Source organism: Aquila chrysaetos, chromosome 15 (genome assembly GCF_900496995.4).
Source record: "Aquila chrysaetos chrysaetos chromosome 15, bAquChr1.4, whole genome shotgun sequence".
Taxonomy (NCBI): domain Eukaryota; kingdom Metazoa; phylum Chordata; class Aves; order Accipitriformes; family Accipitridae; genus Aquila; species Aquila chrysaetos.
The window spans coordinates 1,549,044-1,572,386 of record NC_044018.1 but is presented as its reverse complement, the minus strand read 5'-3'; the positions used below and the strand labels follow the sequence as shown (position 1 = coordinate 1,572,386).

At 53.0% G+C, this 23,343-nt stretch overlaps 2 protein-coding genes across 3 annotated transcripts in view; one reads left to right on the top strand and one right to left on the bottom strand.

Annotated features, from left to right (window-relative positions):
* Positions 1-12,211, bottom strand: part of POMC (proopiomelanocortin) — a 19,267-nt gene extending 7,056 nt beyond the window's left edge. Inside the window, exons 1-2 of the mRNA XM_030037703.1 lie at positions 12,202-12,211; positions 5,577-5,582 (exon numbers count right to left, since the gene is read on the bottom strand). The gene's annotated coding sequence lies outside the window, so the exon portion shown is untranslated. The remainder of the gene's footprint in view (positions 1-5,576; positions 5,583-12,201) is intronic.
* On the top strand, positions 8,396-23,343 carry LOC115351198 (angiopoietin-related protein 7-like). 2 transcript variants are annotated; one of them, XM_030037701.1, is made up of 7 exons: positions 8,396-8,493; positions 9,151-10,008; positions 15,775-15,997; positions 18,156-18,293; positions 19,707-19,923; positions 21,119-21,314; positions 21,841-23,343. In XM_030037701.1, exons 2-7 carry the CDS (start codon positions 9,574-9,576, stop codon positions 21,985-21,987), a joined length of 1,356 nt encoding a protein of 451 aa, XP_029893561.1. In that variant the 5' UTR covers positions 8,396-8,493; positions 9,151-9,573; the 3' UTR covers positions 21,988-23,343. The 2 variants fall into 2 exon arrangements, with proteins under 2 accessions (XP_029893561.1, XP_029893559.1); XM_030037699.1 differs by having other exon boundaries at positions 19,707-19,926.

Here is a 23,343-nt window from a genome sequence, read left to right as displayed (position 1 = left end):
GACCCGTTCTCTGTTCGAGCGGGTCTCCTGGGCTCAGCACCCACCCTGGCTCCTGCCTGGGTGCAGCTGGTGGGGTGGGGAGCGGTGCTGAGGACCCCGCTCCATCCGGACCATCTTCATCTCGCGTTTGGTGAAATGGGGTGAGGATGAACCCCCAGCACAGTTGCATTAAGGGCTTGTGTAGGGTACAACAAGCAGGGACCCCAGGAGACGTCCAGATGAACTGGAAGTGGGATCACCACCATAAAACTATCCATGTCCATCCCCTGAAGATTTTAAAGCCAGAAGAGACTTATTGATGGTAAATCTGAGCCTTGGAGCCAGCAAATGGCAGATCGCCCATAGGATTAGGGCCTTTTTGGGTGCATAAACGGAGATCATCACATCTGTGCACAACTGGAGCAGTGGTTTCCAGCTGGCCTTGATCAAGGTTTCTCTTCTGAACCCCCTCTTGCCTGCCTTGTGCCCGTGGCGGGTGGTGAAATACACGCCATGCACCTTGCTCTTGAAAAATGCTGATGCTTGCTTGGTTGTATCCTCTCTGCAGGAGCAAGAACAGCTCTGAAGCTAGGGACTGGGAATCCCACCACCAATTCCTTGGCCCAGCAGGCACCCGGTACCAGGTTTAAGTTCACATGAAGGTGCTGAGATCCACAGCAGGAGCAGCCAAGGGCAGCCTCCAGTAGAAAAAAAAAGTCCTTTTTTTGGCTGGGAGATGGCACACATGCGTTTCATTGCAGAGGGGGGAGTCCTTTTCCTTTCTACTGGGGTCAACTGATTTTCCTACTGACTTTGATAAAAGTAGGATCAGACCCAAAATGGATGAAAAACATGGCTGTGTGGCATATGAACTAATGGCACTCATCGCTGCTCTGCCTGAGCTTATTGATGCAAATGCCTTTTCCTCAGCACTATTTATATGCTAAAATCTATAATTGTGCCTGATTCTCTCTGATTTGAATCGAAATTGGGCACTTCTTTAGGAACAGACAACTAAAGGCATTTGAGGATCTGAACGATGTCACTCTGATATTTTTGCTTGTAGGTGTTTCCTGGGATGACTTTGGATATTTTTGCTTGTAGATTTTTTCTGGCATTATCTTTTCTTCCTGATATTTGCAAGGAGCTTGAGTCATGTCACCCCACTGGATAAATCATGCACCGACTATAATTGCAGGATCTGTGCAAGACTGCATCAAACCCTTTACCTGAGCAAGCTCCTCTAAGGACGAGAGCCTTTTCAGCTTAAACAGGTTTGTTTCTGCTGCTTTTCTGAGTTCATGGTGAAGGACGCATCTTCACTGCAGCAACTTGTGCTTGTTAGGAGGAGAGGCTGATAAGCAGCGCATGCCCAGAGCAATCTGTGGGTCACGGTGTTTAACAGCCCTTCCTGGATTTCTTTTTCACAATCTTTTCCAGTGGCCCCTTCAAGCCAATCGACTTTCAGCACCTACAGCATCCCTTGGCTGGGAGCTGCACAGCCCATCTCCCTGCTCTGTAAAGAAATGCCTCACTTTTTATTATCAGAGCAACATATCCAGTGGCACAAGTGTTTGAGAGGATGCTTGCCTTGCTTAGCAGCTCCTGATCATCATTCATGACCCTCGTGTCCTAAAAAGGATGCTCTGGTGGGTACCAGCTGCACATCTTGCACCAGGACAGGGTGTTTTGCACCAAGCAGAGCGTGATGGGGATCCAGAGACTCGGGGAGCTTGGCTGGAGTGAAAGGGCTTTGGGTGGTCACGGTGCAATACCTGGGGATGCTCCCAGGCAGCATCTGGTCCTGGTGCAGATGTAGTTGGTGAGCAGAGCCAAAGACAGGGGAAGAGAGGCTGTCAGCACCTGGGAAGTGGTGTGCATGACCCCAAAAGATGCTGCAGCAAGGCAGCCTGGAAAAGCAGGTGAGGGAACAACAGCACTTGCTCTCCCAAAGTCTCCTTCGAAAACCAGCTTGTCGTTTGGAATTTGCAGCTGGGGCCGCGGACTTTTCTCTGTAGGGAAGGTGTTGGTTTGCACATCAGTCTTTGAGCACCTCTTGGCACATTTATCCCCCGTTGTGGCTGAATTTCCTCAAATATTGATAGCCTGGAAAATGTCAACATGTTCTGGTGTCTCCAGAATTCTCTTGCATTTCTCACCTTGATTTTACCAGCCAGCAAATTCATCCCAACTGGCCAAATCCTTCCAGGGAAGCCCTGTCCTGCAGCTCTGTCTTGATCCCTTTAGAAATTATGACAGGAGGCAGCAGCTTGATTTTCCATGGCTTTGGAAAGTTGGAGTCAGGCTTCTCTTGACCATCACAACTGAGCTGATTTGAGTTGTCTGAAGGAGGAAGGAGAAAAGGAGGCTGAGGGGAGACCTTACCACTCTCTACAACTACCTGAAAGGAGGTTGTAGCCAGGTGGGGGTCAGTCTCTTCTCCCAGGTAAAAAGTGATAGGGCAAGAGGAAATGGCCTCAAGTTGCACCAGGGGAGGTTTAGATTGGATATTAGGAAAAATTTCTTCACAGAAAGGGTTGTCAAGCACTGGAACAGGCTGCCCAGGGAAGTGGTGGAGTCACCAGCCCTGGAGGTATTTAAAAGACGCGTAGACGTGGTGCTTAGGGACATGGTTTAGTGGTGGGCTTGGCAGTGCTAGGTTAACGGTTGGACCAGATCATAAAGGTCTTTTCCAACCTAAATGACTCTATGATTCTATAAGGGCTGAGGCTTTATTCCTGTTAACCCTGTCTTTCCTTCTGGAGCCCCACAAGGGATCAAGGTGATGAAATTCCCTAGTGAGGACCTAGAGGAGGCTCTTGGCTGCAGAAATAGTTGCTGATCTTCTGGCAGATGAGCCCAGCACATTACTGTTTTTGTTTGTCCTGGTTTTGCCCCCCAACACCAATCTCCTTGGACAGCAGTGAATGGACAAATACCACCATGACCTTTCTCCAGTGCACCTGGTTTTCTCATGTGTGCTAGATCAGGCATCATCAGGGCATCACCAGGTATCATCAGGCATCACCAAGTATCACCAGTGCTTCACCAGGGCATCACCAACCAGGTATCACCAGGGCATCACCAACCAGGTATCACCAGGCATCACTAGGGCATCACCAGTCATTGCCAGGGCTCACAAACCCCTCCATGCCCCCATTCAGCATTTCTGCAAGCACAGAGCTGCAAAGCAGAACTAATGGTCCTGACCACCATCCATTGCAATTTATATCCCCCTCATTAAGAGTTTTTGAGGGAAATACAATTGACTTTTTTTCTTGGAAATGCAAGGAATCAAAAATACTCCTGGGCATCCCCAGTACAGGAAAGACATGGATATCCCAGAGTGAGTGCGCTCTAGGAACAGTGAGATGGTCACAGGGCTTTGGGGCTGTAACCCCCAGCAGCGAATAATGGCTTGGGTGGGAATAAGTCCATTTTCTCTGCGAAGGCTCAGCTCTCTCCATTGTGGACTGTTTTGAAACCGCTCAGAGCGGCCGGGGAGGGCAGGAAGAGGGCTGCTGCCTCTCTGGCTGGGGATGCAAGCAGCTCTCAGGGGTGAGACAGTGTGCTACATGGGAAACCTTCCCTGAGGTGCACATCTCGCTCAATTCCAGCTGCTGGTAATAAAAAAAAAAACCAAAACAGTAAGTAAACATTACACCTTGCTTTTAGACTGAATAAATCTCATTTCAACTCCTGGGTTTGGAAATTGTGTTGTTTTCTGGGCTGGAAGGACAGGGTCAGCAAATCCATGGCTGGGGTAGGGGCCCAGCTGTGACCCTCCTGAGGGGGTGTCCTGTCCCCGCAGAGGGACAGCCCTCCTGCCTGGAGCAGCTCCTCGGGTCCCTGCCACCCATCCGAGGACGCGAAGGTCCTCCTGGGATGTAGCTCCTTCTTTGCTGACAGCGGAGCCAGCCCGGATCATGAGCTGGGAGAAGCTGCCTGACTTTCAGCTGGCTAAAAGTGCCGTGGATAAATCCTGCCCTCCCTCCAGGACTGGGACCGGATCATCCCCTCCTGCCCGGCACGGGTGCGCACCCGGCCCTGGGGGTTAGCCCAGGGCAGAGCCATCTCTGGCGCAATAGGAGAGATGGGGTCAGGAACCCCAAATTGTCCAATTCAGCATTTTCTTTCCTCATTCACGCTACCTTTCTTTTCTTTTTGACCCAGTTATACACATGCACATGCTGTACACACACACACACACATTTGCACACCCAGAGCCAAATCCCCGATTATTGCCCGTGCCCCTAAGAGGGATTATGGCTTCTTAGGGGGGAGCCGGCTTTCGGCAGGGTTTAGGAGCCCAGCAGGGACTTCATTCCTGCAACCCAGAGCTCACGCTGTGTTTTGGTGTCCCGTGGGAGGAGAACTGCACCCAGCCCCTGTGACACTCAGCCGTGTCCTGTTTTCCTCCTTTCTGCAACTTCATCTCTCTTTAAATCACACATTGAATATTCCAGGAGAGAAGAGAGGATGGGAGGGGGATGCAGGAGGCTGCGGGGAGCCAAGAGAGGAGCAGCCCCGAGGGGTGCGAACAGCCTTGCTTGCCCCTTCGAGATGCTGCCTCTGCCCAGGGCTGGTGCTCTCCGGGAGGATTAAGGGCGAAGGCGCTTAGCAAAACCCCCGGGCAGAGCCGGATCCCCGCAGGATCCCAAAGCAGCCCTGAGACCTGCGGTGCCTTCCTGAGCACAAGCAGCTCCCCAGCTCCAGCTGGACCCTAAATCTCCATCCGATGTACCCGGGGGTTACCCAGGGCAGGGCATCGCAGGGCAGTTTTGCATCCAGGGCTTGGAGCTGGTGGAGAGCATGAGCCCTGGAAATCCATGGCCCCTGTACCTCAGGGTATGGCTTTTGCTGATATTTGTGGAGCTTGACAGCGGGCAGCGAAGCAGCACTAAAATTTACTCTGCTTTTGGGGCTCCCTGCTCTTCAGGAGCCTCTGAACTGCCTCTTACTGCTGATTATTTTATAGCAAATCACTGATTATTGCTGTTAGCGGGGGGAGCTAATCTGGGTCATTGCAATCTTAAGAGGTTGGGGTAGGTAGAGTTGGGTGAGTTTGTCCTTTCCTCCAGGAGACCAAGGCAGGGTCAGGGATGAAGATTTATCCAGGGATACCTGGGGCTGTCTTCACTCCATTGGGCAGGAATAAGAAAAGTATTGCGTTTTTTGACATTTCTCCCTCAAAGACAGACCAAGTGAGAGCCGGTAGGTTGTTTGCACACCGAGGGCACGTTGAGCTGTTGAAGGCTGGCCACAGGCCACCGAGCAGAGGAGAGGCTGCAGCACCTGGGCCATGGTGGTGGGGACCTCAACTCCTCCAGAAACTACAGTGGGGAGCAGATGGAGTGGGATTTGGGATGGAGCGGGAAGAGCAAGAGTTGCTTGCCCATGGAAACATTGTGCATTCCTGCATTTGGGAGGAAGCAGAAGAAGATGTGCTCATGGCAGAGGAGGATGGTGGTGGCACAGAGCTTCACGGTGCTGCTTTTCACAGCACACTGGGGAGATTGATGCTCAACAACAGCTACTCCCCAGCAGCGTGGTGTAATCCGCATCTATGACTTTGGACAGAGTTGGCCAAGGGGTACCCAGGGCTCTTGGTGTTGGCTTCAATTAATCCCGGACCACTGGAGGGGTCATAGCTGATGTCCCCCAAACAGCGGGGAAGGATGCTGAAGACGGGCAGACCAAATGCCGAGCACTCAACCTTGAGCCTTTCAGAGCCGTTATCTCTATTAGCATTGCCCAGGCTCTCTCATTGAATTCCCCCCGCTTCCTCTCTCCCCTCCTCGCTAAATGCTCCCCAAACAACTCAGACATCAATCGAAGGCAGAAGAAATGGCCGTGCTTTGTCTCCCTGAAGAGGCAGCTTTGCATCGAGCCCTGTCAGGGCGGCCAGCGGCGAGCCGCCAGCAGGGACCATTTTCACATCTCCTTTTGTGAAGGAGCAGCCTTGAGCAAAATGCCACTCGAGGGGCACTGAATGAAATGTACGTTCACCTCTTCCATGTGGCACTCAGCGCCTGTCTCCATCTCTGACGCTAATGATCCGGATAAGGGTTGGGTTTTTTTTTTCCCAAGAATAATGAGGGAAGGAAAATGAAAGGCAAAGGGACTGGAGGAGGGGAGGTCAGATCCATTTAGGAGCCCAAACATTTATGGGGAGAGTGCCTCCTGAGTGGCCACACAAAGGGCCTGGCCGTACCTCGCTCCATCCCTCCTCCACCTCCTCTCCCCCACTACCTCCAGCCATGAAGAGGGGGAACCAGAACTGTAGGGCCTCTGTGAAAGACAAGGATAATGGATTTCATTATAGACAAGCATGTTAAATGTCTATCCACTCATATGCAATAAAGGAAAGCTGGGCTTTAGCTAATCGTGCTGGAGGAGCTCTTGGCTGGGATTCGAGACCAAGATGTTCCCCTTGGTCCCCTGCCGTGATACCCCCCTGTACTGCCCCATAAAGAGCCATCTGTGGGGTGCAATTCATCTTATCATCATTTCGGTGTCTACCATTGCATCCGTTTTCTCTCTGCTGGCCATGGGGTGGCTCAGGAGAAGCCTGGAGGGTAAACGTCTAATGTCTGACCAGAGGAACAACTCTTGTGGTGGTGGAGTGGGGTTTGCTGGTGCAGCAGTGGGATCCAGCCCACAGAGAAGTGTCAGCACCGAAAGGTCTTCACGTCCATCACATCCAGATGGACCACCACTCCTCACTTCCCTGCAATGCCCTTTTTCTGGCTCCCCCCTGCCCCCAGCCCCATTTTCCCACCCTCTGCCCATCGTGTCCCTTCACACAGCACTTCTCTTGCTGTCCCTCATGGCAGAGCTTTGTGGGCTGATCTCAGGGTCCCTCTCCCCACTCTTTTACCCAGCACTGCTGTCCAGGCTGGCTACCTGCCGCACTGGCACAGCTCCTGCCAGCTCCAGGGAGGATGCTTCAGCCTTATTTTTCTCTCCCACAAGTGGCTGTTGAAGCCAAGCGCGGCCACGCTTGAAAAAGAGCAGAGGGCAACTTGGCTGGAGGCAGCATGTGCGAAGAGTTGTGATTTTTGGAGCAATCCGGGTCCCTGCCCTAGCAAGACGAGGTGTCCTCAGGAGGTTCTCCCAGGTGGGGAGAGCTGGGGTGATCTGCTCCCTGCCTGGGCTGGTTGCTCTCCCTTTATTAGTGTGCACAAGCTTGGGGCAGGCTCTGCTTGCACGGGGGACTTGCTGCTGCGGTCCCTTCTCCAAGCCACCCTGGGTGGTGGATACGGACACAGAGATGCCTGCTGTGCCGGAGATGCAGAAATCAGCCCAGGGGTGTCCTGAGCTGCAGGAGTCAGAGGCAGCTCATCCCCCTGCTCTGCCCCATCAACTCCCCACACAGACGAAGAAAACAAATAAAACCCCTTCGCCTAATGTTTTTACAAGCTGAAAGCAAAGCCAGGAGCTGGTTGTGGGCTGGCGATCTGGCTGGGCTGTTAGTTTTTCTGCCTGACCCTAGAGCTAAACTCAGATTTTATCCTTCCCATGGGAAGAGTGGATCCGCTGGGCCGGATCCAGCTGTGGGGAAGTCAGGGCAGGACATGGTCCCACCACAGCATGTAGGGTCGGGATGCTTGGGTGTAATGCAAGCTGTGTCCTTCCCTTGTCCCATGCAGGGGAAGACCCACAGCCTCCTGCCAGCCTTGCTGGGGGCCACCAGCAGTGCAGGAGTGTCCTGTCCGTGGAGGTGACAGGTCCTCCAAAGGACACTCACGTGGCCATCTGGCATAGCTGCTGGAGGACCGGTGAGGTTCAGCACCTCTCCAAACCACTGGAGCAGGTGTTTGCTAATGAAGCTCCCCTTCTCCGGGTAGTTCCTCTGTTTTTGGAGGCCATCTGAGCTGGTTTGAGTATCTCCTTTGTGGGAATCACTCTGGGAACATCATCTAGAAACTCTTTACATTAAGGGAAGAAAACCCAACAGCCAATGGTTTTGTCTAATATGGAAATCTCTAATTTCAGCTTGCATTCCTACAGCTGAATGATTAGCATATGTAATTAAGCAAGCCTGTTGACATTACTCTCTTGCAAAATCAAAAAGAAAGCCCTGGGCTAGTGAATTAAATAAATGATGGCTGTTCCCTGCCCTGAGCTGCTGTCCATGGCCAGGTTGGGAAGCTTCCCCCCCACAACTGCTGGGATGGGGCAGGTCACTGCACGCCGGATGAAACTGCCCTCTCCCCAAAACACATCCCTGGTTTGTGACGGGGGGTTTCTAGGCGAGGGGGAGTGATGCCCTCCTGCCAAGGCACCAGCTTAATCCCCTATACACTGATAAGGTCACACTGGGACCTGTGCTCCTCCCTCCTGTGCGTTGTCTGAGACTGGCGGCTCTCTTGGCCCTATTTATAGTGCGGTGATAGGATCAAGGGGAATAAGCATTTAGTGTCCCCTAAATCACACCCCGCTGCCCATGGCCAGTCGGTGCTCACTGCTCTCTGCTCTCGCCGCCGGAGAGCCTGGCCAGGACTTTTGAAGGTATTTCAGGAGCTGGGGTGCTGCTTGCTGGGAGCTGGGGTGCTGCTGGGGAGCTGTGGCATCCCTCCCAGTTCTCTGTCCTCACCAGAGTGGGATGGGGATGGCTTTTGGTGGGGAGAAACCTTGGGAGAAGACCCAGAGCATGATGCCATGGCTGGGAGCCCTGGTGTCGGGCAGGGATCAGAGGGCAGCTCTGACTGCAAGGGGAGCCCGATTTCTCTGGATAAAAGGGACCAAGTCATGTATTTGTCTCACCTGGATGGTGGCCAGGCCACCATCCTTCCATGCTCCCTTGGACCTGAGCCCATGTGGGGCGATCAGCCCACGGCCAGGGTCCATCCAGACTGCCCTGGGGATGGGTTGGTGGTCTAACCTTGCCCAAGGGTGGGTTGGTGGTCTGGGCTCCCCATGTAGATGGCCACCATTCACTTGGTAACTCCATTTATAGTTACATCTGCCAAGAAAAAGTCATACACAGGGACATGGAGAGAGCTGCAAATCCGTGCCCTGAGCCCCTGGCCCATGGGGATGGCTGGAGGGGGCCAGGGAAGGTGGGGGGACCTGTCAGTTTTCTGCAGGTGGGCAGCATGGTGGGGAGGTTTGGTTGCTCATCCTTTCTCTCCGTCACCTGTCTCCTTGCTCTGGTTCCCATTTCAGGGAATGACGGTGTAGTGGGATGCCCCATCTGGGGGAGCCAGCTCCTTCCCATGCATGGTCCTGCGTGGGCAGAAAGCCCTGCCCCAGGGGCTGACCACCACCGGCCAGACCTCAACACCTTCCAAGCCAACCAGCAGCTCTGCAGGAAGGGAAAGGCAGCCCACGAAGCCTGTGGAGCCTGGCCAGGAGAGCAGAGGAGCTCTCACCGGAGCTGGTCCCAGCTTGGTGGCCACCGGGTGACGTCGGGGAGGATGCTCTGTGGGGACAGGCAGGTCCCTTGCCTGCAGTGACCCCCTCGGCAGGAGCTCTAGGATCCCTACTGATGCTCTGCTCCCATATAGCTGCAACCTCACCCGCTAGCTCTCGGGAGAAGACCTGGTGTTATGCCCTGGGGACTGCCACCTTTCTCCCCAACGGTCTTTGATGGCGAGGCGCGTTGGGTCATCCCCGGGGACCGTCCTCACCCGCCTGATGGAGGTCTGCCCCGGCACCGGCTCTGCCAGGGCAGGTTTGCTCTCTCTCATCCTTGCGGCCACGCTGTGCAGCCTCTCCGTGCAGAAATCCCTGCCCGCGGCGTACAGAGACCACGAGGGTCCCCAGGAGGGCACGGGCCTGATCCAGTGTGGCGAATACAGCAACCAGGTGCTGCCCAACGGCCGCTGTAAGATCGTGGCCACGCTGCCGCAAGGGGATGAGCAGCGGTGCCCGGACATGTTTCGTTGCACCGATGAGGTGTCCTACTGGCTCCACGAGAACGAGGAGCGCAAGCAGCAGGTCCTGGAGCTGCGGGAGCTCATTTCAGAGCTACAGGAGGAGCTGAGGAACCACCGGCACCGCATCAAAGTCCTTGAGCTGCAGGTAAAGGGCTGCCCTTCGCAGACCCCCCCCTCCGCGTGGGTGCCCACTGTCCCTCCCCACGGTCCCTTCCAGCTCCCAGCAGCTTGCAGGGGGAGGACACCCAGTGAAGCATATGGTCTTGTTCTGACCAGGGGCTGGGATATCCATTAAACCCCAGCTGCTCCTACTGTGATGGCTCAGGAGCCTTCCAGGGCTGATCTTTCTTGACGTTAGCCACAAACCCTTCAGTGTTTTATCTGTGCTATCTCCTCCACCTTTGAGCCTGTCTCGTAGGGGCTGCTGATCCATCCCATTGCCTGTAGCAGGATCCCAGACTAGACCTGGAGTTTTGGGTGGCTGGTGAAGGACCACATCTCTGATGGCCACAGCTGAGCAGAAGAAGCCCTGACCTCCAGCCCATGGCACCCTTCCTGCAGTCTCCTTTCTGGTGCTCATCCCACCCCGGCTCCGTTCACCAGCCCCGCAGCCTGAAGCTTCATGCTAATACATTTTTTCCAATCTTGTTTGGCACCTCTGAAGCTCTCAGATGTTTGGCCCTGCCCCGCGGTTTTGTCCGGCAAACACGGCTTGGCCCTCAGCAGCGGCGAGCAGCAGCTTGCACGGGGTTGTAGCTGGGAACGTGGTGGGAGCAAGGTGTATTTTGCTGGCCGTAGGAGTCATTTCCCAGCTAAGATTCCTCACTGGGCTGTTGATGAGATGTGCAGAAGAACCAGCAGCAATGTACCGACGTCAGCTGGAAGATCCCCAGATTGCTGGGTGAACAGCACCCTTGTCTTTGCTCTTGCAGGAGATGAGATCTGATACGGTTAGGGTCTGGGGGTGATTTATCCTCTATCTGGCTTCCTTTCACCCTTGCCCTTGGGATCCCTGCTTGGAAAGGCTCGTTTGGGCAGCCCCGTGGGGAGAGCGAGGCCGTGCCGCAGGCTGCGGGGCTGTTCGAGTGCTGGGATGGCCACGCTGTTGGGTGGGTGTCTGCGCCGTGGGTGTTTCCGTGGGATCGAGATGTTCCTGGTGCAACGGAGGAAGGGAGGGAAGCACGTGAGTCAGGATGGGTGCTTGTGCTCAGGCAGACCCACTCGGTGCCCCCCACCCAGGGTCCCTCCTCCCCTGTTGGCCCCTGTCCCCCACCCTGCCTTCTCACCCGCTTTCCACTGCTCCTTTCCCATTTTCTCCTTGCACTTGCACTGGGACACGCTGGTGCAATAGGTCTTCCATCTCCTGACTTCCCACATTCATCCCCTGGTGACATTTTGTCCCTTAGGACTGTTTAATCTGCCCTTCCCCAATCCCAGCTCCCTACGCTGGCCCCAAAACACACTTCTGTGCTACCTGGAGCTGCAGCTCTTTCACTGCCCTCTCCCGCTCAGAGCCAAGGAGGGAGATGGATGGTAATGCACTAAATATTTCCCTCGCAGTGTTCATGCTCTTAATCCGTTCTTCATTTCCAGACTTTGAAATGACCCATCTAAAGGCAAGGTGTTTGGTCTATGGCAGTTGTGCAGGTTCTCTTCAGAGTCAGAGGGAAGAGGGAGGAGAATCTCCCTCCGGGGATGCTGGTTGCCTGGTGGTGGCTGCAGGGGGAGCTGAGCTGGTGGCCTCGAACAGGACACTCGGTGCCCAGGCGAGGGAATTAGATGCGGAGCATGGGCTCTCAGTCCATCTAACATCCATGCCCAGATCCTGCCCCTTTTCAGCCTGCGTGCTGGTCTCCTCCTGCTCGCCAGCTGGTCCAGCTTGAAGTTTGCTAGCACAATTAAATTCATGGTGGCAATACACACACTCTCAGGTCTTTCCAGCTGCTGGTGTTTAGACCCCTCATACATGCACATACATGCACATGCATATGCATATACACATGTACATGCACGTGCACATAAAAATACACATGCATATACACATATATATGCACATAGATATGGATGTGCCCATGCACATGCATGTACACCCTGACCTAGACCTGTGAGCCCTGTGGGTCACGTCCCTCCAGTTGCAGGCACTTAGACCCTGCAGCACTCACACATAGGAGAGAGTGAGATTGCACTGAAAAAAATAAGCTAAGGAAAGGACTGCAAAAGAAGAGAAAACAGACTGCAGTGATCAGGCTCAGTTGGACCAGGGCACTGCCTGGCAGCTGGTTTACTCATGCCCAGCCCTTTTTAACCCCCCATCTCTCAATTTTCCTACCCCATCCACCCTCCTTTCCCCACCTTTAGCCTTTCCCCTGAACATCCTATAATTAGTTTCACACAGTCCCACAAGCCCATAATAGTCCTTATAATCGTGTTTCCCCCTTCTTATCTACTGCAGGGTTCAGCTGGACCTTGTTCAAGGCCATGTCCCAGCAGGTCCCTTCCTGGCCCATCTGCAGTGGCTGAAGCCTCAGCTTTTCCTTATTGTCTCCCTTATGACCCACCTGGTAATTTCTGTGCCTTTTTGCTTAGTTTATCATCCCTTTCCCTGCCATTTTCTTTCCTTTTTTTTTTTTTTTTTTTTTTTTTTTCCAGTTCATCCTTAGACAGGTAGCAGATGCTTTCACATCATACCCTGGCACTCCAGCCCATGCCTGGCAGCTGGGGAGAAGGTGGTGGACAGGGATGCTTCTGGAGCAGCAGCAAAGGGTGGGATTCCTCCTACCCAGCTCCAGCATCTGCCATGCAAGGATCTCTACGGGATCCAGCCGATCTCTAGAGATCTGAGCTGTGAATGCAGACATAGATGCTGCTAGAACCTCTTGGATGTCTCCTGGAGGATGGGATGAGTTGGGAGATCTTGTTTCTCCTCAGTGGGAACCCAGGCGAGCAGCTCTGAAGGAGATGTGTCTGCTGTGGGGTGCTGCTGGGCTCCTCACCCTACAAGGAGAGCAGAGGGACAGGGGGTGCACCCAGATGTCCTGGAGCAGCCAGGTCCCAGGTCCTACTGAGGTGTCTCCGAGTGGTTCATACCTGGGGGACGGTGACAGCAACATCTGTGCCACCAAGATACCGCTGCACTCAGAAAGGGGCCATCCTCTGAGATCTTTTGAGATCATTTGTAGAGAGTTTCAGACCTCGACTGGAAAAGGCCCTGAGCAAACAGATCCAGCTTGGAAATTGGCCCTGCTTTCTGCAGGAGGGTGGGCTGGAGACTTCCAGCCATTTCTTCCAACCTCAGTTTTTTTTCATGAGTCTGAAAAAAAAAAGGGATGGGAGGCGCAGAAGAAGAAGGAATTAAACAAAATCTGGAGAGTTTAGCTGATGGCAATGAGTGTGTCCTGTCACCCTCCAAACACTGGAGGGGGGAAAAAAGCAAGAAACAAAGCCGCATGCTGCGCGGGGAGTTACAGCTGAACGGAGGAAACCAGAAGCAGCAGCGGCTGCTGAGCTGCTCCCCGCCGGCTTCGGGACTCTCCCGTAAGGAGTTTTCCCACTGCGTTGGTTTGCCCACTTCCCAACGCCTGTGCCCAGCCTGGGAAGCTGCTTTCCTCCTGCATCCCCTTGCATCTCCCAGGAGCCGTCCTGCCCAACTCCCCGCTGTGTCAGCCTGGGTAGGTCTCCTCCGCCTCCGTTCCTCCCACCGAGGAGCTGTTGCTCCCTTAATCCATCTTCATTAATCAGCCTCCAGCTGCCGCTGGTTGGTCTCCCTGGGGTTTGCCATCCGCGTTTCTCCGGGAGCTCAGCGTGGGCTTGTCCGTCCAAGCGGAGATGTCTCTCTGAGCTCAGCATTCCTTTCTGAGCTGAGTGAGAGCAACAGGCTCTTCCAGGTCACAGCTCCTCTCGGGCTAACGGGGACACCCAAACTGGGTCAGACAGGTTGACCCCATCTCTGCCGTGCTTCCCTCCTTCCAGTGCAATTTAGGGAGCGAAAGGAACCCCCTCGCTCAGCCCTCCCTGTGTATTTCCACTCCTATTGCATTTGCAAGGCTGGGGCATGCACAGAGCAGGACCCCGCGGTGCAAAATTACAGCCCCGGTCCCACCGGTGCAGAGGGATGTGGTGAAGGGAGCAGCATCAGGGCACCATCGCGGTGGCCTGGCTGTGCTGTTTTTAATCAACAGCAGGAAAAAAAAGGTATCAACTGTGGAGGAGGAGACTGTCTGGGAGAAAGCATCATGGGGTTTACTCGGAGAGCTGATGCGTGGGTGAAGGGAGCTGGAAGAAGCCTGTATCAGTCACAGCTCACAGAGCAGGTTGGGGGGGGACGGCTGATTTATGGTAGAGCCGGAGACGTTGCAGTCCTGAGAAGGAAAGCACCACGTCGTTGCACGCCATAATTCCCACTTTGCTGCCCCTGCCTATCTAGCTGCTCTGGATTTTAGGATACGGGCAGGTTTGATGGGCTTTTAGCAGGGCCATGGAGGCAATGCTCAAGCAGCATTGGGAAGGATATTACAGAGCTGCCGTTAGTTACTGGTACAATAACCCAGCAGTGGTGATGCCATCTCCTGGGAACGGCAAGCTCAGACCTGTCCCGGCAGGAATGGGGACTGAGGTGTGAGCTGGGTCCTGGGAGCAGCTGGAAGGGAAAAACCCATATTCTGGGCATGCAAACCCCTTCCAGCAGAAGGAATTCCCCAACCCTCAGCAGCACCACTGCACTTTTGCAGGTACTGATGAATCAAGTGCCAGATCTCTGTGTCCCCAGGGATATTCAATAAGCCACATGCTTGCACGGACACTTGAAAATCCAGATTTGCCCCTGTCTCTGGGGACAGGGAGGGGGGAGTACAAACTCGTTTATTTTCGGGGTCTCGAGGTGACTTGTGAGCCCAAGACAATGATGCGGAGTGGGTGATGGAGGAAGAGACGGACAGGGAAGGGCAGTGCTGGTGGAGACCCAGCATCCCTGCACCGCAGATGGGGGTCTGGGATTGCCAGACCCTCAGGAGGGATTGGGGAACACGGTGTAGAGCTGTTGCATTGCTCAGGGGAGGGAGGGTGGATTCCCGCGGTGCTGTGGGATTTTGGAGGTGCTGTTTAAGGCCTGCTCTGCCATCTAATGGGCTGGGAGCACTGAACAAGAGAGGCAAGCGTGTCTGAAGTGACTGTGTCTGCGGCATGTTCGGAGCGTGCTGGTGGGGCTCGGGGTGCCCATCTCCTGGCACGAGCTGTGGGCATCTCCAGCCAGCTTCACATATATTTTTACATAGGATAAGAGACTGGTTGTCCTAAAAACAAGCAGCAAAAGGGTTATGAAAGGGGCTGGGGTCCTGTACCACACCCGCTCCTTGCATAGCATGGATGTGGTCATTGCTCATTATAGGACACCAGCCGTCGCCCAAAGAGCAGGTGATGCAAGCTCATCATGCAACGTGCTGATAAGCTGTGGACACCCTTATAATGTTAGAAAATATTATATGGTTCAAGGGCAGACTGGACAACTTTTTGGAAGGAAAACCCAGCTGAGGTGGCATTGCTAAATACGTAGAGGCCACATCCACGTTACAACAGGGTGCCGACTGAAGGGTGTTTGGAGAGGAATCCTAGATGCTTGCCCTGCTCTTGCAGCCCTGGGCTTGCCTGTGCGTGCCCTGCCTGCACCACAGCCTGGGAATATCGACCTGCCTGTGGCTCCCACGGTGAGCTGGGGACTGGTACGGGGATGCAGGGTGAGGGTGAGGATGCGGGCACCGTCCTTGCGGTCCTCGGTCGCTGTTGGTGCGAGCAGTGAGCGCTCCTCGGCCCTTTTTGTCCCCTGCCTGCCCATCCCTAGGGGGTCCTGGGGCCATGCCGCCGGTTCCGCACGGGTCCCCAGGCATCCCCCGCATCCCACCTTTCTCCCTGCCCGCAGCACGAGGAGGCGGCCGGCCGGAACCACAGCCTGGCTCAACGGGTGCAGGACCTGGAGCATCGATACAGCGAGGCCAGCACCCTGCAGCACATCCAGGCCACGCTGCTCTACGACATGCAGGCACAGATAAACAACATTTCTGTCCTGACCGACTGGGCCTGGCGCAATCCTACCTGCCTCGGCCCCGCCGAGATGAGGCTGCAGGAGGAGATGCACCATCCAGGTGATGGGGAGCTGCTGGGGCTGGCTGGGAGGGGACGCTTTGCCCTTACATCCCCTCTCTCTCGGGGGGCTGAAGGAAAAGGCTGTGGGAAAACTGCTTTAAATCCCCTTTGCATTGGCCAGGAGTCCGGTATCACCCAACCTGCCTTTCCAAGGCAGCCAGGAGGGTTCCTCAGAGCAATGGACACCTCTGGGGATGGCTTCTGTGCTGCCTAGGAGAGGGGTCCTGCCCCTCAGTGCCTCCTTTTTCTCTCCACGGATGGTGTGGGATGCTCGCAGGGAGCAGCTCAAGGCTCTGACAGCCAGGTTGGTGTTGCTTCCATCATCACCCCACCTGCAGTCAGCTGCGTGAGCCTTCCTCCCAAAGCCAGAGACTGTTTTTCAATCCAAAAAAACCCACAAAAAAACAAGAATTTTTTTTTACTTCAAAAATTCACAGCATGAAATTAGGGCTTTGGTGAAACTCTTCAACTTTGAAAAACAACTATTTTCTGTTATTTCTCACATGCTCTTTTTTTTAATTAATGCATTTAGATTTTTGCTAGGTTTTTGGCTGTTTTCCTTGTTAGTCCCTGGAACGTTTTGCTCTGTGCAAGCCAGAGCAGGGATTCATCTCAATAACTTGATGTGACGGGGATGGTGACTTCTCTGGCCTGGAGAACGCCAGTTGATGCAGCACTTCTAGCTGCCTAACTTTACGTGGGATTGGGCTCTGCCTGCTGTCCCAGATGCTTGCTGGGTCTAGATTGCCTCTCCCTGACCTCTGCTTGCTGCGCACGACTGTTTTCCCCCACACACTCCCCTGCAGCAACACTGTCGGTTGGTGCCAACCTCAGAGGATGTCCCCAGTCTGCAGGGGACCCCGCAGCCACCACACTCTCCAGTTGGTGGGCTGGGGTGTTGCAACTATTTGTCCATCATTCCCCACCCCGGACTTACTTTCCCATCCACAAGGAGCTTTTGTCATCTGCCAGTTCCGTGGTCTCATCCTTTCTGTGTGCCTCATGGAAGGGCACTCATCTCCAACGCGTGCTTTCTGCCCTCCCTCAGGCTCCTGGTTCTCCCAGTGATCCCAGTCCGGTATTCAGGCCACGCTGTGCTTCAGGCTGGTCTAGCTGTGTGTAAAAGGAAGGGGAGCTGCCTGTGTGACCTGCCTTTCTTTCTAAAGATGGGATTCATCCCACCAGCGAGGCTCAGGTCACAAGTGAAGATGCTTCATGTTGGGTATCTACATATGCATGTCCCTACGCAAGCTGGATGTTTAAGATAACGGGGCAATTAGTGCGTGGACCGAGAGCAATTCAGCATGCTCTTTCCACTGCTGTGGCTAGGGTCTCGGTTCACCTGACACCTAGTGCCACCTGAAATACTCTGGAGCATCCAAAACATCCACATCAGCCCAGCAGATACAAGACAGGACCTACACGGGACTGCTGAAAGCCAGCCCCAGGGCATCTCGGATGTCCGCATGCAGCTCTGCGCAGACAACTCAGCTGAGCTCCTTTGGTAGGTGATGGAGGGAGTTGGGAGAGCAGCTCTTCTCTCCTCTCCACATAAAACCAGGATGAATTGCCCTCTGCAGAAGCCTGTCTCTAAGGTCTTGCTGAGACTGCCTGCCTGAAGTATAGATGGTTGGTGCCACGTGAAATAAATCCCACCTGACATATCCAAGTTAAAAACGTCCTTAGGTTCTCCAGAATGATTTTGATCCCCTTTCCTTGTAAGACAAACCCCACAGCAGCAGTTTGGGAGAAGAAAAACCTTCCACTATTATCTACACCGACCATTGCTGCAGAACCAGCCAATTCTTTATCAATGTATAAGAGGTTTTGGTGGGAGATACGATCTAATTTGAGCCTGGCAAAATGCATATAATTTCTGTGTTGCCTTTACAAAACCAGTTGAACTGAAGATCATTCCTCAGCCACAGCATTCTTAAGTGCAGATCTGTGCTAACGAACCTTATCACTAATAAGCCACTGCACTCAGGCATGAAGCTGGTGTGCTGCAGAGGTTTTCAGCTTCAGAAGCAGCTCTGAATCCAGGATTATTTGTCGGGCTCTGCATTGCGATTGCATGAAAACGATTCTGGCTTTGGTTGTGTGCTCCTTTCTCCATGCTGTGCACTAAACACCGTGTTTCTCTGCTTTCTTGCTTAGAGGTGAAGCACGCCAGGAACTGCCCCATCGACTGCGCTTCTGTTTACTACAATGGGCTCCGGCGGTCTGGGGTCTACAGCATCATGCCCTCGGTCGGAGGGATGCCTATCGAAGTGCTGTGTGAGATGGACACCGAAGGTACTGCAGGAGGCACCTACAACATCTTCCAGCAGAGCTTTGGGTGGGATTTGTCTAACCTGAGATTTGCGTCTTATATCTGAGCTATTTCTAAGCTACTTCATAGTCAGCAAGAGTAGCGTCTCCAGAAGGGCTCTTCCCCAGGGACAGAGGACTTGGCCTCTCTGCTGACTAAAGGAGGGGTTTGGATGAATACTTCAGACATTATGGCTGGAATTCGGTTGCCTAAATACAGGCGTTTAGTGCTCTTTGAGATGTCCTCATGCATCCAAGATATTTGCAACACACTAGTGGATATGACACAGGGCTTAGGGAAAAGGAAGCTCTTCTGTAGTAGTGGCTGGTCACTGGGGGTATCTGAGGCATCTCTGGGTAGTTGAGGGCTATGTGTGGGCAACCACTGATTGTAGCCGTGCTGAACTGAGGAGGGGAGAGATAGATCCTCTCCCACAGATATTTTGGAGTATAAGTGAGGGAGCAGGTGACCTCCCACAGCCTTGCTGTCTAAATATCCGTCCAGAGCACGCTACTGTCATCCCAAGGCACAAACTCACTAACAAAATTAGTTTGCAACACTTGAGTTTTGGAAGAACAACAGCAATCGTCAGGGAAATGGGGCAGTGAATTGTCAGTTCCTTGACCCATGGATCTACTCCAGCCCAGAAGGATGTGTCACATCAACACGCCCCATGCTGGAGGAAGGGGTGCAGCTCCCCACACATAGGCATCTCGCCTGTCGGAGGATCTACAGGTGATTGCAGCTTTGGAATGCACATGCTCATTAAGAAACAGGCTGTTCAGACAATGTGGTCTCTGTTATGTCATTACTATTATTTGCATGACCATCAACACAATCTTGGACACTGTAGAGTGACAGGCTGTACAAACAGCGAATAACAAGATGGCCCAGTCCTGTGCCCCCCCGTCCCAAGCTTACAATATTGGAATAAAATGACAGAGGAGAGAGGGATTTGGACAGATGGGAGAGCAGATGGAGACAGTGAGACAATACTGGGAGAGCTTGTGTGCCTCTGTGGTGCTGCAGGAACAGTACGTAATAATCTCCAAACTCCAGGATCTCTAGTTTGTTCCAATCCCAAAACATTTGCCTCCTGAAAACTACCATCTCTCTCTCATTTAAAATCACCTTAAGATCTGGAATGACCCTTTGACAGCCAACAGGGGAACACCATCATGAACCGACACGGGAGACATAGGAGTGTCTTTCTGTGAGCTATGATGGGCATCACGTTTTATCCCCTGTGTTTTGCCAGTTGGTGGGAGGACATAGGACAAGGAGACACCTTGCTGAGCTGCAGATAGATCCTCAGAGGGGGCACCAGTAAGGGGTCTGTCTGGGACCTCTGGATGCTCCCTGGAGGCTTCCATTTTATGATCTCTCTCTCCTGGCAGGTGGGGGCTGGACAGTCATCCAGAGGCGTCAGGATGGCTCAGTTGACTTCAACCGGACCTGGAACGAGTACAAGGAGGGGTTTGGGGATCTCAATGGCGAGTTCTGGCTGGGCAATGAGAACATCCACAAGCTGACGAGCCAAGGGGACTACTCTCTGCGCATCGACCTGGAGGACTGGAACAACAAGCACAAGCATGCCTTCTACCAGGTCTTCAGGTAGAAAGTGGGATGGCCTTCCCTAGTTCTCATAGATGCAACTGGTTCAATGTTGGGACACCTTCAGGCATGGGAACCCCATTGTGGTCAGAATGACTCTGTCCAGAGAGCTTTTCAGACTGGGCCCAGGTTGTCTATCCTTTCTTCCTCACCTGGATTTTACCACCAAATTTTGCTCCAGGTTGAAGCCTGGGTGTGAGCTAGCAAATGTGCAGTGTCTTTTGGCCATGGCCAAAATCCGCAGCCCCGGGGGAAGGGAGCTGTAGGACCTAATGGACAGTCCCCAGCTGTTGAGGGGTATTTTTTCTGCCAAAATTATTGAACTCTATGTCAAAAACAGGGGTTTGAATCCCATGGTCTTGCTGGGCAGGCCCTCCAGCATCTCTCTGGTGTAGAGTTGTGTTTTGATATTTACCCTCTTTACTCATTTACTTGCTGGACCTGATGTAATGTCCTTCAGTGTCTCTAGCGCTCCCCCTCCTCTGGTGTTTTGTTTATCCATACCACATCAGCCACATCCCTTCTTAAGCAGGGGTGACCAGCTCTGTCTAGACTGTCCCAGAGGAACTACTTCCTTGTCTCTATGGGAAATGCTTGTGGGTGACTGTGGAGTAATCCACTGTGGGAGGATGTCCAAGGGAGCACTGCACCTTATGGACACTTGAAGCTTGAGGGCTTTGAGTAGACCCCAAAACTGCTGAAACTGCTGGGGAAAAAAATCCCATTGCCTGAATGTGCTGTGAAGCATCCTCCACCAGCAAATGTGTGCTCTGAATGGTCACCCTGACTCTTCTCATCAGTTGTCATGTGCAATGGCAGTGACCTTCAGCCTTTGCTAGCCCAGGCGGAAATTACTAATTAGCTCAGTCTAGGTGAAGAGCAGGATGCTTGTTATGTGGAGAGGAGGCAGTGCTGTGTAATTAGAGGCGACTGTCTTGCCAAGGCTGCTGCAGTCCTTTATTGTGGTTTTAGAGTCACGGTCTGCCCAGTTCAGACCTCTAACAAGCGCCCTGAGTCATGACAAAATCATGCACATCCCACAGAAGGGAAAATACAACGTCTTTGGCTTCTAGAGGTGGTGAATCATAGCAGGGAGGCTGGCCAAAGCAGCTCAACGATTGCTAGATGTCCACACCACGAATGCAGTATCCAGGTTGGAAAGGAGACTCAATAGTCCCACTTCTGTTACTTGCAGCATTGAGGACGAGGCAAACTATTACCGCCTGCACGTGGATGGGTTCAGTGGGACGGTGGAGGATTCCTTTGCCTGGTACCACAACAAGAGGAGCTTCAGCACACCCGACTCGGGGAACATCTGTGCTGAGATTTCCCATGGAGGTTGGTGGTACCACCAGTGCTTTTTCTCCAACCTCAACGGGGTGTACTACAAGGTAAGGTGGAGGGACGAGGACACAAGGTGCTTTTTCTCCAACCAGTCCTATTTCTCCAACCTCAACAGGGTGTACTGCAAGGAGAGGTGGAGGGATGAGGCTGCAGATGTTAGCACACGAGGTCCAGGGCTGGGAGGAGGCTGTTGGTCCTCACATCATAGCAGTCCTTCCTGGCTTGACCAGCCTCTGCTCTCCAGGGAGAGAACAAAATGAGTGCTGGGCACCAAGGAAGTCCAGCCTTTTCATTGCCATTGGCCAGGCATGGGTGTTGAGACACCTCGCACGCTGGGATTTGGGACTGTGTGGTGGAAACTTGTGGTACGGGTGACTCACAGCCTGAGACAGATGGGTGCCAGCTCCACTGGGACCATTTGAAAAATGTTGGGCTTTATGTGCTCTTTTCACTGCATGGTCATTAAGCTCTTTGCTCCAGTGTTTCAGAGCAATTGGTTTTCCGACGCTCCCATCCAGATGATGCTTCCATGCGTTTCCCATGCCTGACCATCCTTCTTTCTCTGCATCACAGGGCGGCCGATACTCCATTAAAAACCGCAAGATCCTGGGGCCAGACGGTATCGTGTGGTACTCGTGGAAGGACACAGACTACTATTCCCTGAGGAAGGTGGTCATGATGATTCGACCACGCACTTTCCGGCCCCACCTCTCCCCATGAGGGAGCCTGGGATGTTCTTCATTTCACGTCATATTGAACGTTGGGAACAGAGGGCTGGAAGTAGTTTGCTGTGAGCAAAAACTGACGCTGGAGATCCTGGGGGTGCTCAGCTACCATGCCTGTTTGCTTTTGAGAGAATTGAACCAACAGCAGAGGTGTCAAGACCTTCAACAAGTGTTTGGTTGGTGAAAGCTCTCCTAAAAACATGGAAGTGGTTGCTGAGAAGGGTTTTGCAAAGACAAGCATGTGGCTTGCCGTTTCACCAGGTAGCAGCAGTTTTTGGCAAGCTTGGGCATACCCAAGGCTTGAGACTAAATCCAGTTGACCAGGTGATGGGAGTCAGCCACACACTGAGGCTGGACCTTACGTTGAGCGGAGATGTTGAGTGCTCTGGCTACCAACCCAACAGTATTTTAGAGGGAAGCAAAGAACCAGCAATACTGTATGAGTTTTCCGCACGGGATGTGATGGACCGGTTCTTGTGCCGTAAGATGAGCATCTCTCCAGTGTCGGCAGAATTTCTCTGTTCACCTCACGGCGTCTGTAGGTCCACCACCCCAGGGATATGGTAGGGTGGTTCCAAGGTGCTGAGATGGCCCTGAGGAAAGCTGGGAGAGGCAGTGTGCATCGCCCAGGGATGGTGTCAAGGGCAAACGAGGAGGAAGGTCTGCAGTGGCTCTTGCCTTCTCTAGCAGGGATTGTGTTACACACATGGACGTTAGCTAACTGCGATAATAATATTCCAAGTGAAAAGATTTAAAAATAAAAAATGCGGAATGTTTTCCATTTTCCGTTCCATTTTCACCTTTCCGTCCTTTCTCTGGCAAAGAACTTGGGATGAATTTTCTATCCACCCTAGAAGTGGTCTGTGGGAATGATCACACATGATTTTAAGTCTTTTTTTACTGCCTTACTCTGGATAAAGAAAATTCATCATTGCTGTCTTTTAATTTTCCACTTGTAGTTGCAGTGAGAGATCCTCCTTTTTTCATGACTTTGCCTCCTCACAGGATCAAGAGATGGAGGCTGGGACTTGGCCTCAGCCCTGATTGTGTTTGATGATGAATATTTAATTAGATTACCTTTTTCCTGTTTCATGTGCACAGATGAGTTCAAAGAGGGTTCAGCGAAGAGGAAAGGCAGTTATATTAGAGACAAAGCACCTTTCCTCCCAACTACTTGGCTCCCACTTGATGCTATTCTGGCTCCCTGATGGTTTCTGTAGCTTTTACACTAATCTGGACTATATTTTGCCTGGAACCTCATTTTTCATCGGTGAACCAAGTGGAGAAGTTACCTTCCAAGCATCCTACAAACTAATATCTCCAAGATAATAAAACAACATAATTTGTCTTT